Source organism: Populus euphratica, unplaced genomic scaffold (assembly GCF_000495115.2).
Source record: "Populus euphratica unplaced genomic scaffold, PopEup_1.0 scaffold23.1, whole genome shotgun sequence".
In the NCBI taxonomy this organism is placed as follows: Eukaryota; Viridiplantae; Streptophyta; class Magnoliopsida; order Malpighiales; family Salicaceae; genus Populus; species Populus euphratica.
Genome location: NW_011499892.1, coordinates 1,377,279 through 1,399,880, shown reverse-complemented (window position 1 = coordinate 1,399,880; position 22,602 = coordinate 1,377,279). Strand labels below are relative to the sequence as shown.

Genomic DNA, 22,602 nt, shown 5'->3' with positions numbered 1-22,602 from the left:
TGCTACAGTTGCTTATATTAGAGTTTGCATAGTAGGATCCCAAGAAGACCGCAAAGAGAAGAGGTAAAACAATTGATAAAAAAGAAGAAAAAAGAGAGGATAGAGCAGCGGTCAATCAACGTGAAAGGCAGATTATTCTAACCTACTAATACTCAAACTTCAAATGGAAGGGAAATTTCCCAACGATTAGGATGCCCAACTTTATCAGAAGGGCTACGTGATTCAGCTTCAAATCTTTGACAATTAAGCAGCTTGCAACTATTCAATTCTGGTACGTTGTGATCTCATGCCACTTGAATATTCTCCCATGTTAATTTTCCAAGTCTCGTGCTTGAAGGAGAAGAACCTATCTCTATTTTCCAAGTCTTTTATCTAAAAAACTTGTTTTGCAAATGATTATGATTCCCTATAATTGTTTCGTTCATCTTCAACATCTTAATACATTACTAATTTGACAGAAAGGTTATTTTCTTTCGAGACTCAAAGGATTATAATTCTTTCATCAATATTGAAACAGTACAAATATCTTTATAATAAAAGGAAAAAAGAAAGAAAAATAGATGTTTTTGGATCGGGCCTTAAAGGTTTTTTGCATTTGAATAGGTGTATCCATAAAAAATTATTTTCTAAAAATCTCGCCAATAAATCCAAGCTTATTCGAATCCGCCTACTAACTGAGACCAATTCTCTTATAGGGTTATACAAAGTTTTTTTTTTTTTAATCTAGCAAGTGCTCAACAAGCGTCGTGATTTATTACCAAAAACATTGAAGTCCCAGATAAATAGATGACTTCTAATTGGTTCAAATCTCGCAAAGTCCAGTGCAAGAGAGTTAAACAAATGATGTCCACACAATCCCATGTGTGAGGTGGTGGTGGGGGGTCGCATATTCCTAGGGATTGGCTTCGTGGTAAGAGTGTCCTATCTCTTCTGGTAACAAGTAGATGAAGATCCTTGCATCACCTCACGATAACAAGTGGAAAGCCATGTAGGAAATAAAAAAAAAATTACTGGTCACCCGTCAGCCAACCCATGAAAGCAAAGAAATAAAACCTCTTCCACTCGTACTTGTGCTCCTCCCTCTAAGAAAACTCTCATTACAGAACACCAGCCAACAGGCCTTGAAAAACCAGTTCAACAAAAACATAACCAGAACCCAGAAAAAGAAAAGAAAATAAAAGGGAAGAAAAGAAACCTAACAAGTGAATTGTAAACCACTGTGTATAGACTTATATATTGAGATGGCTGGTGTTCTGCTTTGGGTGATTTGTCCAACAGAGAATGCTAGTTTTGCAACATCGAGCCTGTCAAGTTTAGTCCCCAAAAGTGGCGCGCAAGTAAGACGGTACTCTAAAGTGTGTTCAAGACTCAAATTCTCTACAGGGGTTTTTGCTGCTGCCTCCCTTTCAGGCGTAGTGGCAAACCCACCAAGATCTTCAGAGGAGAAGGTGTATGAGGTGGTTCTAAAGCAAGCTGCTTTGGTGAAAGAGCAGAAAAAAGAGAGAATCCCAGATGTTATAGCAGGGAATGATCAAGCTGAGAGTACGACTCGTGGGGATCTGCTAAATGGGGCATATAACAGGTGTGGTGATGTCTGTGCTGAGTATGCCAAGACCTTTTACCTGGGTATTTGCTCTCTTTCTCCTTCTTGTTTGTGTTTACTACAACACTTCATAGTTATCAGAGGATTTGCTTATTGCTTTACTATTAAGCTGTGGTCTTAAAGATGAAGTTAACTTGTCCTAGGAATATAAATATTCTTGTTAAACATTAAAGTTGCTGTCTACAGTTAGAACCCGAGCTTCTCAAAACTTTGAAGTTAGCACATGAGCAAGGAATCAATTAACGATTACAATATCACCGTTTTTATTTATTTAATTACTTATCTTCCAGATCCTTTTTCTTACATTGAACTTTTTATTTCCTTGTAGCCACTACTTGCTAAGAGATAATGGAAGGAAAAGAAAGAAAAGATAAATTGCTTTTGTTTTCTTCTGTGTCCCTTTCTATCACTGTGGAAACTATTGAAAAGGCTAATGACATATAAAATAAAGAAAATTGAAAAAAGGCTATATAGAGTGACCAAATTGTTGTGGCTTTAGATAGTGATTTCAAGTTTTAACACAGAGGATTCTACTACATGTATGTAACTAAAAGTGAGCATTGTCACTGTAAATCTGTGAAAATGCTCTCAACTCATATCAGCTACAACTTTAGTCGCTTTTTTCTACTTCTGTTTCAATGAATATATATATATATATATATATATATATATATATATATATATATTCTCTCATGTTCATGTTATGTCCTGTCATATATTTTTTTTTAAATGAATTTGTATCATCACATATTCACTTTTATCATGTTTTGTAATAGTTCTTAAATCTAAAGTACTGTGAAATATGTCATATAAAAAAAAAGAGATGATGTCAAATATGGGATTAAATTTTCTAATTTAGACATGGTTTGAATTGTATTTATTCATTTGCACTGATTCCGAATGAATTAATCCTGGGAAAAGTCAAATTGTATAAGCTTTTATTTTTATGTTGATTATTATAATCAAATTTCTTCCCTGTAATATCCAATTTCAGGCACATTACTTATGACTCCAGAGCGGCGAAGAGCTGTCTGGGCAATTTATGGTGTGTACGCTTTGGCTTTCTTTCAACTTGCCAGTTCAATTTGTTCCATTGCATTTATGCTCCCTGCACACCAGTTCATTTTGGCTTTCTGTATTTGAGATGGTTATGACCTGCATACATTATCTGTCACTTGGACATTCCAGGATGTGGATGAGCCCTTCCTGTAGATGACCCCAATTGTGTTTTTCATATCACTATCAAGAAATATATACATTTGTGAAAAAAAAAAAAAAAAAAACAGAAGTGATGTTTCTCCCATTCTTATTCCCTCACCATGTGTAGAGCCATTGCAGAATTCTTGGCTTGCAACCATATTGGCCGCAAAACACTTTGAAGTAAAAATCCTGGAAAATGCTGAAAGAACTAGTCTATTAACTTTTTTGTATCTGTTCTGAAGTGTGGTGCAGGAGGACTGATGAGCTTGTGGATGGACCGAATGCTTCACATATCACACCCAAAGCTCTTGACAGATGGGAGCAGAGGTTGAATGATCTTTTTGAAGGTCGCCCATATGATATGTATGATGCAGCTCTATCTATTACCGTCTCAAAGTACCCTGTTGATATACAGGTAATACTTAAAATCGCAATGCTAAATACTCTAGTAAATACCCAGCATGCTTCACTTGTATATTGACTGAACTATCCATTTGTTCAAGAAATTATTAGCCAATTGATCGAAATCTCTCCTTGGACAGCCCTTCAAGGACATGATAAAAGGAATGAGAATGGACTTGAAAAAGTCGAGATATAAGGACTTCGATGAGCTTTACCTGTACTGCTATTACGTTGCTGGGACAGTAGGGCTAATGAGCGTTCCAGTAATGGGAATAGCACCGGAATCAAAGGCTTCAACAGAAAGCGTATACAATGCAGCTTTAGCCCTTGGGATAGCTAATCAACTCACCAACATACTCAGAGATGTTGGAGAAGAGTAAGCTTAATTATAATCTGGATTCAAATTACTAAGTTGATTTCTTATTAAGAAAAGAGTGAACATCTTATAAAAATGTTGGCTGGTTGGTTATTTTCAGTGCCAGGAGGGGAAGAATATATCTCCCTCAAGATGAGCTCGCTAAAGCTGGCTTGTCTGATGAAGACATATTTAAAGGGAAAGTGACAGACAAATGGAGGAGTTTCATGAAGGGACAAATAAAGCGTGCAAGAATGTTCTTCGACGAGGCTGAGAAGGGTGTCGCAGAGCTCAATGCTGCTAGCAGATGGCCGGTATGGGCATCTTTGTTGCTATATAAGCAGATATTGGATGCTATTGAAGTAAACGACTATGATAACTTTACAAAGAGAGCTTATGTGGGAAAAGCAAAGAAATTTGCATCGTTGCCTGTAGCCTATGGTAGAGCGCTCATGCTTGGCTCTTCTAAATTCGCCGAGCCAGCAAGGAGTTGATCATTTCAATTTTCTGCCTTGGAATTTACATGGGGTATATCAACCCCCTCCAACGCCCCCCCAAAAAAAATAAAAAATAAATTTAAGAGTCTCAAAGTCTGTAAATTCCCAGCTTATTTCAAAAGTGAAATTAATAAAAATTCATAAGTGGTTGTCTATATATATATATCACAAGACCAAGTGTAAGAGCAAGAGCAAGAGCAAGAAAAAGATCAATTTCCCCTGAAATCGCAAAATTTCCACCTCAGATCAAACTAGTTGCCTCTTACTGCTCTATCACCACCAACAACCGCTCGTATACATGTCTAGAACACAATTTGTATATCATGTGTACAGGCATAATTTCTATTAATTTGAATTGGGTGTCATCTTGTTGCTATTTTAATGGGCTAGAATGCGTATTTCAGTCCAACAGTCTGTACCCAATTTAAACAGGCTTTGTGATAATTCACTCCAGATTCTTGATCTAATCCTGACTTCACGTCAGGCCCTAGATCATTTTTTTCGTCCCCACCTAACAGGGTTCATGTTTGAACTTTGAACACTGAAGCAATTTGATCAGAGTTTGGATCCAGAGTGGGTGCAGGCCATCGATAGGCCTTCATGTACCATCTAATTAAAAAAAAAAAATTCTTTCATTATTCATTAAGAAACATATTACCGTGAAACAATTTGTCTTTACAAAAAAAACTGACTAATCATGCAGTTGGGTGTAAAGATATTTTCTCTATGAAATACATTCGGCGCTGCATACTTGATTGAGGGAAAAATGGTACGTAAATTTCTTTCTACCATGTTATTTTTTGATTTTTTTGATTTTAATTTTATATCAACGAGTTGTTGGTTTATTAAATTATCCTGAGTTAATGCATATTTTTTTTTTAACATTATATTTTTTAAAGTTTTTTTTTTTTTAATATTAGATTATTAGATATTACGCCTGGTAATTTCTTTTTGTTTATTTGACAAGTTTTTCAGTCGCATATCCCAGAATATAATTTTAATTAATTTAATTAGGATTGTTTTGAATTATTATCATTTAAATATTTTTTTAATATTAAAAAAAATTTAGTCTAGCCCGTGGTATAGCACTGGTACCTATATAGCCCATACCATATTTTGACTCGGACCCGTTTTCTTTTTGTTTCTTCTTTCTGGATGTATCAGTGGCCATTAGGGGGCAGATACCTTGCGAACCTGCAAATTTGATGTTACAAACCCTTTTCACTCTCGTATATAACACTTCACTTTCTTGTATATTATACCCACCGAGGGAAAATGACTGGAGAACAAACCGACGATGAATTTTTTTTACGTTGTTGAAATCTTCTACTCTACGCGATGGCCTTCTGTTCTTCAATTAAAGTAGGGGCTAAAGAATTGAGCAATAGGTCCTCATTCGTTTCTCCCACAGCCAGAAGCATTTAGATTCCGTACGTTTCATTAATTCTTGATGTGATTATTTGATTTCGTGGTCAAGCTATACATGTCTACATCTCCATGTGACATTGATTAAAATTTGACTTCATATTCCCTTGTATGAATTCATATCTCCTCATGATCTCTTTTCTGGGTTTGCTTTCAACATTGAAAAAGCCTGCTTACTCTATCCAAAAAAATTCAACGAAATTTGTGTGAGGACCATTAATGCTGGGCAATACGAACTTTGGTTGCTTGTTGGGCAAAGACTGGTTGCTTTCAGCCATTAATCTTGAAGGATGCAAAAAATGCCGGCTCTAAATGATGGAAAACTACTTTTGCAATTTGGATGCGGATTTCTTTTCTCTCTTTCTGTGGTGTTAAGGAATTTGGGTTAATTATTCCTCTTTGAAAAGTTTTGTGAGCCACAACCGTCCCTTGGAAAGAGAGGGTTCCCAGTTAAGCGAGCGACCCATTCGTAGTCTTTCCTTGCTTGAGCTTGCTTTTGATGTCATTTGTCAGCTATATTAACTTGCGAATTCGTGCACCACAGCTACCAACATGTCGTGCTACAAGATAATACCCACCACTGGCTTCTAAGTCAACAACTCACTCTCCAGCTATCAATTGTGTACTCTGAGTTGTACCTAATTATGATGGAGTTTTCTCGCCATCTTCATCCATGATGCTGCCAAACTTTTCTCTATCAATCCCGTTTTGACGATCAATAAATCAATTGAGCTGTTTAGCTCATCAATCATGTGGCAATACAATTTTTTTTTTTATATATACTATCAGAAAATTAATAAATAAAAAAATAATAATAATGTATTTTCTTTTGATATATTATAATAAAATTTACTAATCAAATATTTTCATCACTAAATCTGTCAATAACCACCAATAAGAATATATTGTCGGTATTAGCCGAGAGAATCACAATGGAAATACAAAGGATAAAAAAGCTAAATAATGTAATAACATGTAAGTTTTTATAGATAGTTACCAACAGAATTAGATCGATTATACATGAGTATCCTGACGGAAAAATTCTATTGGTATATATTGATGACATTGTAAATGATATTACAGTGAGATTTAGAAAGGTAAATCGTATATTGATGTGATATTGATACCAACAAAATTGACAATAGAGTTAAATCAATATTTTTGCAAATTTATTTAGCTAAGATAGTTAATTAATACATGTTATTATCATTGCTTTATATAGAATCTATAAAAGTTATGGATGATCGTTTATGGATATATTAAGATTCACTCCAAGAATTGCAGAGGACGGATTATTGTAATGGAGTTTATGGTATTATTAATTACACAATATCTAATACAAGATATATTAGTGGAGGTAGTATTGGATACCCATGTAAGAGGTGTAAAAATAAAAAAGTTTCTCAATTTAGATGTTGTAACGATTCATCTTTTACAAAAAGGGTTCATGGAGCAATAATTGTGTTGGTTTGCATACATAGAACCATATGTTCCTTACGAGACCATGGTAGAAAGATGGTTAGGTAAACTTCTAGAGCTAATAACGTGTATGAAGTTGTAGATAATAATAATAATAATCATTATAGAATTATGGTTATGAATGTGATAAAAATGAATTAAGGTCATGCAGGTCAATATCCAATCGTAGATGAAGAACTTAATACAGACATGATCATTTTTTTTTTTAAAAAAGATTTTGACAAATCATTATAGGATTGTTGCACAAATCACAGTAAATTATCGACCGTTGCATATATGTTAATCATCAAGTCAGATCATGGGTTGAGTGAGGCCGGTTATGATATAATTATTGAATGGGCAAGAAGAATTTTACCTGAAAGGAACATATTGAAAGAGAATTTCTATGCTGCTAAATCCATGATGAAACTCTTTGGTCTAGGATACTAGAAAATTGACATGCGTTTAAACTTTTACATGTTGTACTACCTCAATGAAATTCTTTATATATAAATATTTATTTTATTATTGTTATTTGAAGTGGTGTTATGATGTTATTCATGTAATTATCAATTTAAGTATTTATAGGATAGATAGATAAAGAATACAGATACAATCTAACATCAAACACTATTTCACATGAATGAAAATATCAACTATTTGTTTATTACAAACAGGTATACCAATAGGTTGTTTTTGTTGGTATATTCCAGAGACGATGAGAATTGTCCCCTTCTCTTTGGTATTGTTGATGCAACTAATTACACATAGGTATACTGATGGACTTTGTCTGTTAGTATATTCTAGAGACGAAGGGAATCATTCCTTTTCATATGTCGGTGATGGCAATTAAAGTTTTTAATATTTCCAATGCAATGCGAATTTCAACGCGTTAACATTTAATGCTTTTACTAACTAAGGTGCACGTTTTTATAGGTTTCCCAACAGAATGCAAATTCTAATATGCTAGTAATTAATGCATTTCTGAATGACTATTTACTATAATTCTGACATAATTATAGAAGAAATTAAAAAATTTATAGGGGTTTTGTGAAATTTTTAGTGCAAATAAAAAATTTAAAGAGACTTTACAAAAAAATCACCAACAAAATATTTAAAAATAATAATATTTAATAGTTCATTAGTAATTCCATCTGCAACACCTAATATAAAAGCTCCTTGAGTGTGGGACATCTTTATTTTTTTCTTCCAACTTAAAACCATATAGTTTTCTCACATAATTCTCTTCTCACTAATTTGCTATTCTATTTTGTCTCTTTAATATCAAGGCTAGAAATCAAACTTTCTTTCTCTTAATACAATCAACAGGTATTTGTGGGTAAATTTTTTGAAATATTTTCTTCTTATTTTTCTTCTTTTTTAAGTTTTTTTCAATAATGTGTTTTTTTTTTTTTTTTTCTTCTTTTTTAAGTTTTTTTCAATAATGTGTTTTTTTTTTTTTTTGCCTTTTGTGTTGTATCACACCTAGTTCAACTCTAAAATTAAGCATGCCATTAAGGCAAGAATTTTTCATTAAATTTTTTTGTATTATATTTTTTTGTCTATATTTTTGTTTAATTATATCTTCTTTGTAATTTTATAAAGTAATAGTTGTGTTGAATTTTAGTTGTTATTGCAATCTTTTTTCATTTTTTTATTGAATTTTAGTTATTATTTTTAAATTTGCTGTTCAATTTCAATTAAATGTATATGATTAAATTTTTATTGAATTTCCTAATTATTTTGTATTGTATTCCATTTAGAACAATTTGTTTTTTTTTTTTTATGAATTTAGGATCATAAGCATTACCACTTAGAAATAATTATGTTCCATTGTAGTTGTTATTCATTTTTTTCATTATTTAATTGAATTTTAGTTATTTCCTTTGTTTAGTTTTGTTATTATTTTCTTTGTCAGTGAAATTATTAAATTTTGTAGTGCTATGAAACAACATTTTCTAGTTATGGATACATGTGTTGATAATGATCATAGAATGAAATGTCTTTTATATATATACATTTAATTGGTATTGGTCGTACTTTACATATTTATGAATTTGTAAAAAAACTTTAAATAAAAATTGAGTTTTTCATAGCTGCGTTCTTAACTGGGCTCTAGCTTGGGAATGTCCCTGAAAAAAATCCCTCATTGAAACGAAGAATTCTCTAATGCTTAAGTTAAAAAAAATAAAAGAAAAAAATTATGTATAGAAAAATAAAAATAAAATGAAATTATAAAGAATGCATATGTAACATTCCACATTAAAAAAAAGAGTGTCTAAAATCAAGGCATATTAAAGTAGTTGGTACCTAACCTTGTAAGAGATGTTTTGGGGTTTGTAGGATGCCAGGAACAAAATTGTGAGGCGTGAAAGCCGGGTTGGGCTAAACCATAACGGATAATATTTTGCAAGGGGGAGTGAGCCGAGCCTTACGTGGTATTAGAGTTGAGGACGACTCGTTCTTAAGATGGAGGGATTGTAACATTCCATATCGAAAGAAGAGTGTCTAAAGTCAGGACATATTAAGGCAGCTAGTATCTAACATTGTAGGACGTGTTTTGGGACCTGCAGGTTGTTAGGAACAAAACCGTGAGGCGTGGAAACTGGGTTAGGCTGAGCCATAGCAAACAATATTCTACAAGAGAGAGTGAGTCTGGCCTTACAGCATATCTATACGTAGCTTGTATATGGTTTGGATTCCCTACCTCTGCTTGCCTGGTGGTCAGATGTATTTATACATCTAATTTACTTTTTGGAGAAGGAAACTATTTCTAGAAAGTTAAGTCATTAGGTATTGTGTCATGCTTTCCATGAGTGATGTTGGTGACAATATTTTCCTAGAAAGTTAGTATTTGTTGTGTCATATACATTATTAGTGAAAATATAGGTGATGGGCAATGCCATTAATAATGCCAAAAAAATTATGTGTGCATAAAAAAATTATATGTCAATCATGATAAATAAATAAAAAATATATAAAGGCATATGTCAGTGTAAAAGGAGAATGAGAAATAATAAGGGATAAAAGGTGTGCGAGGGAGAAAATATGTGTGTAAAGGAAAGTAATGTGAGAATAAAAATGTGGTGAGAGAGAAAGTCTAACCATTTAGGTTGTTTATGACCTAAACAACCAAACCACTCTTGTTTTGGGACCTGCAGGTTGCTAGGAACAAAACCGTGAGGTGTGGAAGCTGGGTTGGGCTGAGCCATAACAGATAATATTCTGCAAGAGAGAGTGAGTCTGGCCTTACAGCATATCTATACGTAGCTTGTATATGGTTTGGATTCCCTACCTCTGCTTGCCTGGTGGTCAGATGTATTTATACATCTAATTTACTTTTTGGAGAAGGAAACTATTTCTAGAAAGTTAAGTCATTAGGTATTGTGTCATGCTTTCCATGAGTGATGTTGGTGACAATATTTTCCTAGAAAGTTAGTATTTGTTGTGTCATATACATTATTAGTGAAAATATAGGTGATGGGCAATGCCATTAATAATGCCAAAAAAATTATGTGTGCATAAAAAAATTATATGTCAATCATGATAAATAAATAAAAAATATATAAAGGCATATGTCAGTGTAAAAGGAGAATGAGAAATAATAAGGGATAAAAGGTGTGCGAGGGAGAAAATATGTGTGTAAAGGAAAGTAATGTGAGAATAAAAATGTGGTGAGAGAGAAAGTCTAATCATTTAGGTTGTTTATGACCTAAACAACCAAACCACTCGATATATGAGTTGCTCATGCCAAACAAGTGGGTTATGTTGCTAATCTAGCTATTTTTAGTGGTCTACCTTGGTGTCTATTATTTCATTTTGTCAAAATCTTTTTGATTGCACTAATAGTGATATCATCGGAGCTTAGTGACCTTGATGACTGATATTTTTTTTTTCTCATTTTCTCTCTCCTTCATTGTCTTTTATGTCACCTCATCTTGTTTGTTTTCTTCTTCTCCTTCCTTGCATAGACACACATATAAAAATGTTACACAAACACAAGTACACACGCACACACACACACATACTAAAAAATATAGTGTACATGTACATATACAGAGAAATATAAATATAAATAGAAACACAACACAATTTTCTTGTTTTTGAATAATTTCATGTATCATCATTTACACCCCACTCTTTGAATTTTTGGGGTAATTTTAAATAATTATACACTTAAAAACATTTTCAAGGTACATGATTGTGGAGGCATTTGTGTAAAGAGGCATTGCATATATTTTTTTATAGTCATAAAGCTTGTAGAATTTTTTTTTCATGAAGACATGAATGAATTGTTTCACAGGTGACATAGTGATGTCCATAAAGACATAGAGATTTGCATGGAGACTTTCGATGAAGACATGAAGATTTGATTGGTGACTTTTATTGAGGATATTAAAATGTTCATGGAGAGTTAGAGATATCATGTAAACTTTTGTCAGAGACATAGAGAAACATTATTTTTTTTTTATTGAAAATTAAAAAAAACTTAATGCAAAATAGGGTGCAATATTTGAAAATTATTTGATTTTAGACAGCTTATCAAATATGTAGGCTTCCTTCCTTTTTTGCTATGGTTTTTTTTTTTCACGTACTACTAGAGGTAACCTTTAGAAATCAATTTTTCTATCTAATTTTCTAGCATGTAACATTTCTTGGTATCATGCATATGATGAAAATGATAGAACTTATTAGAGTCTTTCATGTTCGCACTACTTTTCATGGGAGGAAGGTATTTCACAAAATCTTTTTCCTTAATGGTAACAGATACCTTAGTTTGTGTGGTAATGAGTGACGTGGTTATGAGATAAGAAAATGTTAAATGATCTTGAATGTGCTTTTTAATGCTCTTTTGGTTGCTTTCGTAGGAGATTTATGATAATAAAATGACTTTACTATTTGAAAATATGAGTAGTCATATGTAATAACTCTTACCTTTTCTACTCAAATATGATTTTTTATTGCTTGTTTTACATTGATATAAGTTCTTTCATGGAGAATATACAGGTGTTTCTATGATAAGTAGTTATAGATTCCACTAATTAGAAATTGAATGGAAATAGGTTTGAGTAAATTCTCCATATTGAGCATTTGTTTCATTAAATATTTAAATGTATGCTCCGATGCTTTCATACTTTTTGGATAATGATGAATAACTTACTCGTGCTTTGTTTTGTTAGAACACTGGTAATGAAATGATGAAATTAAGCTTGAGATTATAATACCATACTCGAGTAGTCCCACAAAAGATTGTTGGGAGACTATTATACATGGCATCACTTTTTTATGTCACAAGTTCTACGATGTTTAAATAATTATACACTTAAAAACATTTTCAAGGTATATGATTGTGGAGGCATTTGTGTAAAGAGGCATTGCATATATTTTTTATAGTCATAAAGCTTATAGAATTTTTTTTCATGAAGACATGAATGAATTTTTTCACAGGTGACATAGAGATGTCCATAAAGACATAGAGATTTGCATGGAGACTTTCGATGAAGACATGAAGATTTGATTGGTGACTTTTATTGAGGATATTAAAATGTTCATGGAGAGTTAGAGATATCATGTAAACTTTTGTCAGAGACATAGAGAAACATTATTTTTTTTTATTGAAAATTAAAAAAACTTAATGCAAAATAGGGTGCAATATTTGAAAATTATTTGATTTTAGACAGCTTATCAAATATGTAGGCTTCCTTCCTTTTTTGCTATGGTTTTTTTTTTTCACGAACTACTAGAGGTAATCTTTAGAAATCAATTTTTCTATCTAATTTTCTAGCATGTAACATTCCTTGGTATCATGCCTATGATGAAAATGATAGAACTTATTAGAGTCTTTCATGTTCGCACCACTTTTCATGGGAGGAAGGTATTTCACAAAATCTTTTTCCTTAATGGTAACAAATACCTTAGTTTGTGTGGTAATGAGTGACGTGGTTATGAGATAAGAAAATGTTAAATGATCTTGAATGTGCTTTTTAATGCTTTTTTGGTTGCTTTCGTAGGAGATTTATGATAATAAAATGACTTTACTATTTGAAAATATGAGTAGCCATGTGTAATAACTCTTGCCTTTTCTACTCAAATATGATTTTTTATTGCTTGTTTTACATTGATATAAGTTCTTTCATGGAGAATATACAGGTGTTTCTATGATAAGTAGTTATAGATTCCACTAATTAGAAATTGAATGGAAATAGGTTTGAGTAAATTCTCCATATTGAGCATTTGTTTCATTAAATATTTAAATGTATGCTCTGGTGCTTTCATACTCTTTGGATAATGATAAATAACTTGCTCGTGCTTTGTTTTGTTAGAATACTGGTAATGAAATGATGAAATTAGGCTTGAGATTATAATACCATACTCGAGTAGTCCCACAAAAGATTGTTGGGAGACTATTATACATGGCATCACTTTTTTATGTCACAAGTTCTACGATGTTTCTAACATTTCAAATGTAATATTTGAAATCTATAAGACTATTATAGTTGTCTAGATTAGTCTTTATAGAGACATATTTCTTATAAAGATAAGTGTGTACTCTATGACAAAGTGAAGAGTTTTCCACCTAGTAGGAATGATGTACTTTCTTTTTCATAGGAGTTGGTATAATCCCATATCCAAGTCTTTTATGATTAAAAGCATACGAGTGAGATTTAGAATATGAAGATTGATAAAGATAAACTATTCCTTGTCCTGAAAATTTGGTAGTCATTAAAAGTATTATGGTAGGAACTATAATGAGAATGAACTAGTTTTTATTTATTTTTTCACATACCATGCCATTAATGAAATCATGAAAAAACTTCAAATAATAACTATATTTTCTATCAATACATTAATGGGTTGGGTTGTAACTAGTCCTAACCTAGGGATGCCCCCGGAAAACCAGTCTCTTATTGGAACATGAGACCTTTCAATGCTTAAGTTATTGAATATATAAGGAGGGAATAATATATACAAAAATAAAAATAAAATGAAGTTATAGTGAAATGTGTATTTATGCATAGCTTGTATATGGCTTGGGATGGCCTACCTCTACTCACCTAGTGACTAGGTGTACTCATATACCTAATTTACCTTATTGAGAAGGAAAATATTCCTAGAAAGTTAAGAGTCATTAGGTGATGTGCCGCGCTTTCTATTGACAATGTTAGTGGTAATATCTTCATAGAAAATTATTGTTTATTATGCCATGTATAATATCAAAAGCACATATTGATAATGACATTGAAGATGCAAACAAGTTTGTATGCATAGAGAATTTATGTGTAAAATGAAAAATATTTAAAGGAGTGTTCAAGAGAAAAATAAGAGAAAGAAAAGGGAATAAAATGCATGTGTGTGAGAAAGAAAGTGAAAAGGTGAGGGGGGAAGAGAGAAAGAGCCATTTGAGCTGGATAAAAAATATTTAATTTTTAGAGGGTCCGAACAATTAAAATTCTAAATAGTTAAAATTCTAAATTATTTAGATTATTCATACTCTAAATAATTAAATTATTTGCATATGTATTACACATTCCAAGCAAGTTGGGCGTTACCATTTTTAAGTGTGTATATAGATTAATATAATAATTTTTTATAATATTTATAAATTTATCATTTTAAAAATTTTTCAATGATATAAAAGATATCATTATCATTGCTTCGGTGCAATCCTGATAATCCATTCTTTTCTTTTTTTCTTTTTTTTTTCTCTCTTCTTATTTGTCTTTTGCGCCCACTCATTTCTTTATTTGTTTTTTTATTCACCCCTTCCCCTACACACACACACTGAAATGTAGATAGAAATGCAGCACCAACGGGGAAGTCTCCTAGCCGTTATTTTGGGCCTAGAAATTGTTTTTAAATTACTGCATCATCACATCCCAATAATATTAAGTTGTAAATTGTTTATAGTATCATCATTAAGTTTCAATAAATTAAAAGTAGAATCCCAAGAACACATACATCCAACCATAGTAATCACGTTCCAAGAAAGCACGAATAATAAACTGTGGATTTTTTTTTGATAAATCTTTAAGACCTTATTGATGAAGAAATCATAGACTTTATTGGATCAAAGACCATTTTTTTCTGTAATAAAAAAATTCATGTATCCTATTTTCTAAACACTTCTTTCTCATCAAAAGAAAAGCTTTTATATAAGTATTAAATGAATAATGAACAACAAAATAATATTTTAATTTAAAAAACTAACATAAATTATTACTTAGCTGGTGGGGCCCCAACCACCGAAAAAAATAAAACTTAATATATCCCCCTTAAGATATCTTAAGATATCCAGTAAAATTTAAATTTTAGAGTTAAAACTAGTGAAATTTAGATTTTGGGTCCCTCTAGAAAAATCTTCCTAGATTTTGCCTCTAAAAAATAATTCATGACCAATGTAAAATCTAACCTTGACAATTCAACATATTCTTGTGTTGTCATAACATTTAGTATTTTTTTATGTTTTAAAAGTATGTTTAAAAAAATTTAATTTTTTTATTTTTTATTTATTTCAAATTAATATATTTTTAATTTTTTAAATTATTTTAATGTACTGATGTCAAAAATAATTTTTAAAAAATAAAAAAAATCATAACATGTATTTTGATACGAAAAGTTATTTGAAAAACAACCACAAATACACTTCTAAACAAACCCTTTAATTATTTAACAAAACATATCAAAACTTAAAGAGAATAAAAATAAGAAGCTACAATTTAATTAAAATATTTTTCTTACCATCTTTCAAAAATTTAATAAAGGGGTAAATATAATTAATATCAAGGTTAACTGGCACAAGTTTGGTTGGAAATGTGCTATTCTTTAACTATCGGATCAACTGATTAATTAAGATTATCATCCTTTGTTATGGTGTAATAAAATTAGTGTCCTCTTAATTTATGTTGTGGCAAACAAATATTGTAGATGATGGAAACCTACCCACCTCACTTGAAAAATAAGTTCCTCCAATTATCTCATCAAACTTTACACGTGTGTCTAAATCATGCTTTATTTTCTTTTGTTCATATAATTTCTCTCTGGCCTACAAAAGCTTCCAAGTCGAAGCTTTAGAAATTCAGGCTAGCTTTGATTGAGTGGTAGAAATATGCTTTTTCAAAAGAGTATGACAACTAAATTTGTCTCACTGCACGCCTGAGGTTGGCATCTTTTCAAGCATAAAATTAATTGCGGCACATAGAAATGCACGATCAAGAAATGAGGAGGCGCATCATTTGAAGAATGAAAACATTCTCGATCAACAATGATCGACGAGGAAAGAAATATGAATTCTCATCATCATGTTTCATGATGTTTATTGATTACAAGACCTGTACCATATGCCAAAAGGGTTTAAAATTCCAAGTGAATTTGATCAAACCATAAGAGGGAAAGAAAAAGAAAGACTCAAAACACTTATATATTAACCACAATCATCCAAAGTAGGATAAAAAACATAAAAATATTAACTACTATATATAAATATATAATACAGGGGCTAGTACCAAGTTGTGTGTCCTAATATTACCCAAAAAAATAAAATAAAAAAGTTGTGTATCCTAAAGGGATAACTGGATAAGGAGCAGAAAGACGAAGAATTCAAGAGAGAGAGGAGCTTTCAAAGATTCCATCTATAGACTAAAAATAAGTGAATTAGCTAGATTATGACACCCGACTGTGGTATCTGCATCAGCTGTGGTGACTGCATTTATCTACAGTTTTTAACAATGTTATCGAGTGAATTGATGAAATAAAATTTACCTCCGTCACTTTCAAGGAATGAGAATTTTCCACTTCTTGAATGTCTTTATGTGCATAAGTGGCCATTTGGCCAAAAGTTAAAGCAATCTTCCAAAGCATACACACAAATATAATTTGTAGCCATAGAATATAAATATAAAGGCAGGAAAACGTGACAGATATTGTTTCCTCTCTGTTTGCAGATTTAGATCCATTTTGGTGTGATTTACGTGCATGGGAGCTGCACCCACCCGCATCTATAAATCAAGCGGTCTAAGCCTTGCAACAAGAGAGTCCACATGTGGATTACAAGGACGGTTCATTGCATGCCATGGATCTTTAGCGCACTGGAATATTTACAACCATATGAAGAACCACCTTTCAAGAAATTAATTCTAGGGGTTAGCTAGCTGCTCCTTTTTTTCTTGCATATTGAAATTGGAGAGAGGGTGGTGTTGAACACGGCAGCCATGAGAGGAATCAGATGGGTCCAAAAGTAGGCACCGTCTTTTATTGACACATGAAGTTGATAGGTTAGGGTCATGGCCTTGACTTTACTTGCTGCTCTGCCCGTATTGAGGGTTTCGTTCTTTCTTTGTTTCTTTTTTATATCCAAAAGGCACCATGTTCTCAAAGTGAAAAGGAGGAAAATTCCTAGAGCATGTCCTAGGTTATGACCACATGCATGAGCTTGTGATAATAGAAAAAACTAATCATTGAATATATATATATATATATATATAGAAACTCTAAATGTGCTGTCTTACTAAATCATGCATTCACATTCTTTCTTAAATCTTAATATCTTCTAAAAAAAAACGTGTGGCATTTCAAAGAATTCTGAGATCATTTTTATGCCTTTTCAATTTTCTTTTTTTTTTCTTTATATTTTCCTTGAATTAATATTTTTTTTCTTTAGATTTTTACCGGAAAGAAATTCCTTTGAATTTTGTGGTATGGGAATATTTAATGTAGGCTGTGCTTGGGAGTTTAACTTAATTTAGGTTGGGGATTTTGTATTTTGAAGCTTGTACGAGACGTTAGGTTTAAATTAATTATGTATTTAGGTTGGGAATTAAGTTTTAACATAATTTGGGTATTATCTCGAGTGGACTGGACTCCATTTTTGTCAGCTCTCTCTTGGCACTTTTCATCATTATTTTTACTTTCTATGAGGTTTTGATTTATTAATTTATCGAAAGAGAATTAGAGAAACTGAAGTCTTTGGCCTTAGCAAATCATTTAGGTAGGATGACTTTTAATTTTTGTTGACTTTCTTCTCTTATTCATCCAGTGTAGTTCCATGGATTGGGACTCTTAAAAAAATCCCGCATCCTGATCACAGAATGAACAGCCGACTCCAGTTGGTCGACCACAGTGTGGATCATTTGATAATTTAGTTGCTAAAAGCTGAACACTGCAATTACTATGATTCATTTAAGGTTATATACGACTGTTTCTCCTAGATTCCATATATATATATATATATAAAGAAATTAATCGTTGAAATCTGGATGGAAAAGGATGGTACGTTTTGTTTACTTGTGTAAGAAGAAATTATATATGATATATAGTATACGTGTTTGTTTTCCGGTTCTTCAATCTTTTAGTAATTAATTAGTTCAATCTTTTTATATTACCCAAAAAAAAAAAAAAAGAATCTTGGCGAGGGGTGTGGGGGCTCAGCTTACCAAATTATCTTGAGTTCACTACTACTAATAAATAAAGAGAAAACATGTTTGAACAGGAACTTAATTAGATGCTTAAAAAAGTCTTTGGTCTTAGACTGACAAACTTATGTTTTTTGTTTTAAAATCTTGTGTGGTTGCAAGGCAGATATGCGTTCACATTTCAAGGGTAGACGTTATCCGCCTACATAATTGTATATATCAGATAGTCTTCTGCAAAAAAAAAAAAAAAAAGACATTCTGAATCATATAGAAGCTATAGCCAGCCATGAAAACATCACGGAAAAATGGAGTAAGGCAATACAACAAATCTGAACATCCACGTCTCCGGTGGACTCCTGAGCTCCATGAACATTTTGTTGAAGCTGTTGAACGCCTCGGTGGAAAATACAGTAAGTTCTTCTGGTCTGCAGTGTCTCTAAGGCTTCTTAAAGACATGAAGACGACACTACTTAATCTTCTTAAAATACAATTGCAAGGGAAGATCAAAGGGTACTTTGCACCATTTTGATTCTAAACAGATCATATAAAGACCATTTAAATTATGCTCAACCTTTTTTTATGGTGCCCTAAAAACTGAGAAAACTGAATCTGGCACAATCATGCATATACAGTTAAGCATCGATCTGTACTTTTTCTCCGGTGTACGCTGATAAGTTTATTGATGATTTTGCACAGAAGCAACACCTAGGCGAATTCTACAGATGATGGGCGTGAAAGAACTGAAGATTGCTCATATAAAAAGCCATCTTCAGGTATGACTCTCTCATTTCAGCTCAAAGGAACAAAATTACTAGCAGATCATTAAACAGGAAGACCTTCTAAGTGGAAGAATTACAGGAATAATCACATCAGATTTGGAATTAATGTAGACATTTTATATATGTTTCTACGTGCTTGCAATATTGCACATGGTGGCTTGCGATGCTAGCTATAATTGAGGTCCACATCCCAGCGACATGATTAAAATTAAGGATGGTCCTTCTGCTATCATAAAGGCAAACCTAGCAAAGTATTTCTTTAATTTGGATAAAGCAATCACAATTCTCTCTCTGTTTTCTTTTCTTTTTTTCTTGGAATTAATCAGATTTCATTAAAAAACTTAATTAAACCTTAGACCTAATTCGATGGTCTATGTTCACTGCAAAAACAGATTCGCCAAGCACCAATATACAGTTAATATCCTTTACTAAGACACTGTTATTTGTCTTTAAAAAATCAAAATTCTAGTCAATTTTTTTGGACATTGGTCCCATAGAATGTTTAACTTAATTTTAGAATTAAGATGAATTAATTAAGCTTATATACCGCATATGGAATATTTATATAGTACGTGTATATATAAAGCTAGCTAGGTTTTTATATCATTGAAGAGGATCTAGGGAATCTATACTCGTCACGCCTGTTCCATGTTCAGACAAAGGAACTGGGCAAGGTAAAACTCCTAGGAATCTAATTCAAATTAATTGAGACACACATGACAATGAACATGAGAACCCTAAATCTGAAGAAGGTCTTCCTTCTAATTAGCTACTTAAAACTAGTGGCTCATCAGTGATGAGTCCATTCAAACAAATTATTAGTGCGGATTGGTAGCTAAATATTATTATTGATAGCTAAATGTTAATGCCATAGATATATATGATATTCCCCTATCTCAAGTCTGAAATCCACACAAAAATAGTTCATTTTTGGAGATTGGACTGGCTGTATTGCCATCTCTAAAGCAAAAGGAGGTACTCAATTCAAAATAGGTCACGCACTCATCTTGAATGTTACATGAAATGACGTTCATATATGATCTGCTTTATCACTTCATCTACCGAATTTTACTGCAGTAACAGGGACTTACAAAAAAACAAAAAAAAATCTGTGACCCATTATTCTTCTGAACTATATATAAAAAAATCAAATGCATCTACATTCATGCCGACCTAGTTTATAGTAAATGCATGTGATAGCATGATAGATTTTTTGTTCTTTCTGTTTGGATATTCTTAAATAAGCAAAGGCATGTAATACAAGGGGGGAAAGGTGAACACGATTAGACACTGAACAGATTAGGACAAGAGGAAATGCAAACTAAACGGCATAATGATTGTGAATATAACAGCACTTCCCTTGATCTTTAAACTCCGGTTTTGACAGATGTACAGAAGCAGGAAGGGTCCCAAAAACATCAATGTCTTAATAACCATGAAGAAGCATCTGCAAGCAGAAAGAACACAGCTTGATGACATGGGAATCTCCTCAATTTTCTCCTCTCAGAGGTATGTATATGCTTAATTTATTGTGTTCTTGATTGCCAAAAAGTAGTAATAATAATATAAAAAAATTGATCATTAGTTTGAAATGTAAAGCCTTAATTGTGAGATACACAACATTCTTCTTCTTCTTCTTCTTCATGAATGAAAATCCCTCTTCAAGAATCCCATGCGAAAATCCTTAATTTTCAAACTTTTTTTAATGAATAAATCATGTATAACAAGCTTAATAACACGGCAATCTAATATAATATCAGCAACCCTCTATGGATATTTTTCCGAGTTGATAATGGAAAGAAGCTTAACATCTCTTCAATACTTACAATTAATGTATTTGATGACAATGCGTAGTTTCAAAGTTTCACTAAATTCGCGGCACTAATTAAAAAATTCCATCATAATTCTATTTCATAATTAATGGTTTTCCAAAAATTTCCTTATTGTTAAATTATAAGAGTAATTTCCTAGAGATAATCGAATATATCTATCAAATGCTACTAAAATCTAATGGCACTAATTTTTTTTTAAAAAAGTTTCAACCGTAGTCGAATAATAACCTTACATCTATCAAAAGCCCTTATATCTCAAATAAATTGCCAGTAAAATTCGATTTTTTGTAGTATTTATAACATATTCTGTGGCAGTACCGGAGGTCGTGACAAATGAGATGCAAATAGAACTTTAAACAACGAAACTTCTCAGTATCTTCATCAAGGAGTACTGATCATCATTTTGATTTTGATTTTTTTTCATATGGATTGATTGGGTTATGTTGAAACACCTGCTCATCCTGTTTGTTTATATATGGCAGGCTACTGCAAGGTGAGCACGTGATGCAAATGGAATGTGAGAAGTCTGATTCTAAACATGATATATTTTCTGATGAAAGCAATGGACTTCAGCTAACAAAAGAAGACGGAGGTGACCCGGAACAACAGGTACATACAAAAATATATACATCAATTACATGTATGTCTTTGGAAAAAAAATGAAAAATTAAAGGATAAAATTATAGGTATGTTCGTCATAGAAATATGAAGAAGTTGAAAATCTGTACATGGAGATTCCATGTTGGTGATCTTTAATTAAGAACTTTGCTTTCTACAACTTAATTGGTGATATATATATACGAGTTTAGGAATTCTTAAACTAAACCTTTTTGAAGATCATACATATATTACAGATGAGTTTAAATGGTGGTTTAACCCCAACGATATATATTCCTACTGTATTACATTATTAATTAATTATAAAGCTGGTGTCATCTTTGCAGGATTCAGCCAAAACCTTTGTTGGTAGAATGTCTATGGAAGAAAATATTGACAGGCTACCAGCTGAAACATGTGAGCTCTCACTTTCTTTCACCCCATCAGTGTCGTGCTGTACTGCTGAAGAAAGAGAGTTATGGCCATTAATTAACGAGCAGCAACGGGAGTATAATTCAACAACTAGTTTCATAAGCATACCAGAGTTCGACTATGGGAGTAATCACATAAACTTAGACCTAACCATCTGAACATGATCCCCCGTTATTTATTAATTAATTAGTAGAGTTAGTTTTTATTTCAAAGTGACTGCATGGTATAGATCAGAGATTATCGTGTTAGTAAGCTGAACATCAAAAGAAGCGATCGGATGCTGGTCAGCGACGAGTGCTTATGTATGAAAGAAGATTTTTGATTTCTTTTCAAGTAAATGTTCAGTTGTTATTTGTTTATTTAGTCGATGGCTCGTCTTATCTTTTTGTTTGAATGTCCTCTTCATGCTCTTCTTTTCATGTAAAAGTTGTTTTCTCCTTTCTTGTTTTAGGGGTAAATTAATGCTGCTATCTTATCAAAATATGTAAGGGTGTTTGGTTTGGTTTTCTGCCCTTCAATGTATCAATTATATTTCACAACAAACCAAACAATATAAGACTACACTAGATAATTCATCGGCTCTAAGTCACATGTTATATCAATTTTTTTAACAT

At 32.1% G+C, this 22,602-nt stretch overlaps 2 protein-coding genes across 2 annotated transcripts; both read left to right on the top strand.

Annotated features, from left to right (window-relative positions):
• Positions 1 to 886: 886 nt before the first annotated feature.
• On the top strand, positions 887 to 4,210 carry LOC105131475 (phytoene synthase 2, chloroplastic-like). The gene is made up of 5 exons (XM_011034473.1): positions 887 to 1,626; positions 2,598 to 2,648; positions 3,046 to 3,218; positions 3,346 to 3,581; positions 3,682 to 4,210. The coding sequence occupies exons 1-5, from the start codon at positions 1,242 to 1,244 to the stop codon at positions 4,052 to 4,054; spliced, it is 1,218 nt and encodes a 405-aa protein (XP_011032775.1). The 5' UTR covers positions 887 to 1,241; the 3' UTR covers positions 4,055 to 4,210.
• Positions 4,211 to 18,483: 14,273 nt separating this feature from the next.
• Positions 18,484 to 22,368, top strand: LOC105131474 (uncharacterized). The gene is made up of 5 exons (XM_011034472.1): positions 18,484 to 18,758; positions 19,045 to 19,121; positions 20,515 to 20,636; positions 21,442 to 21,568; positions 21,904 to 22,368. The coding sequence occupies exons 1-5, from the start codon at positions 18,635 to 18,637 to the stop codon at positions 22,144 to 22,146; spliced, it is 693 nt and encodes a 230-aa protein (XP_011032774.1). The 5' UTR covers positions 18,484 to 18,634; the 3' UTR covers positions 22,147 to 22,368.
• The last annotated feature ends 234 nt before the right edge of the window (positions 22,369 to 22,602 follow it).

Coding starts and splice junctions, on each gene's coding strand:
- LOC105131474 (XM_011034472.1), top strand. CDS start 18,635: ATGAAAACATCACGGAAAAATGGAGTAAGGCAATACAACAAATCTGAA. Junction 18,759..19,044: donor ACGCCTCGGTGGAAAATACA/GTAAGTTCTTCT, acceptor GATTTTGCACAG/AAGCAACACCTAGGCGAATT. Junction 19,122..20,514: donor ATATAAAAAGCCATCTTCAG/GTATGACTCTCT, acceptor CGGTTTTGACAG/ATGTACAGAAGCAGGAAGGG.
- LOC105131475 (XM_011034473.1), top strand. CDS start 1,242: ATGGCTGGTGTTCTGCTTTGGGTGATTTGTCCAACAGAGAATGCTAGT. Junction 2,649..3,045: donor AGCTGTCTGGGCAATTTATG/GTGTGTACGCTT, acceptor TCTGTTCTGAAG/TGTGGTGCAGGAGGACTGAT. Junction 3,219..3,345: donor AGTACCCTGTTGATATACAG/GTAATACTTAAA, acceptor CTCCTTGGACAG/CCCTTCAAGGACATGATAAA.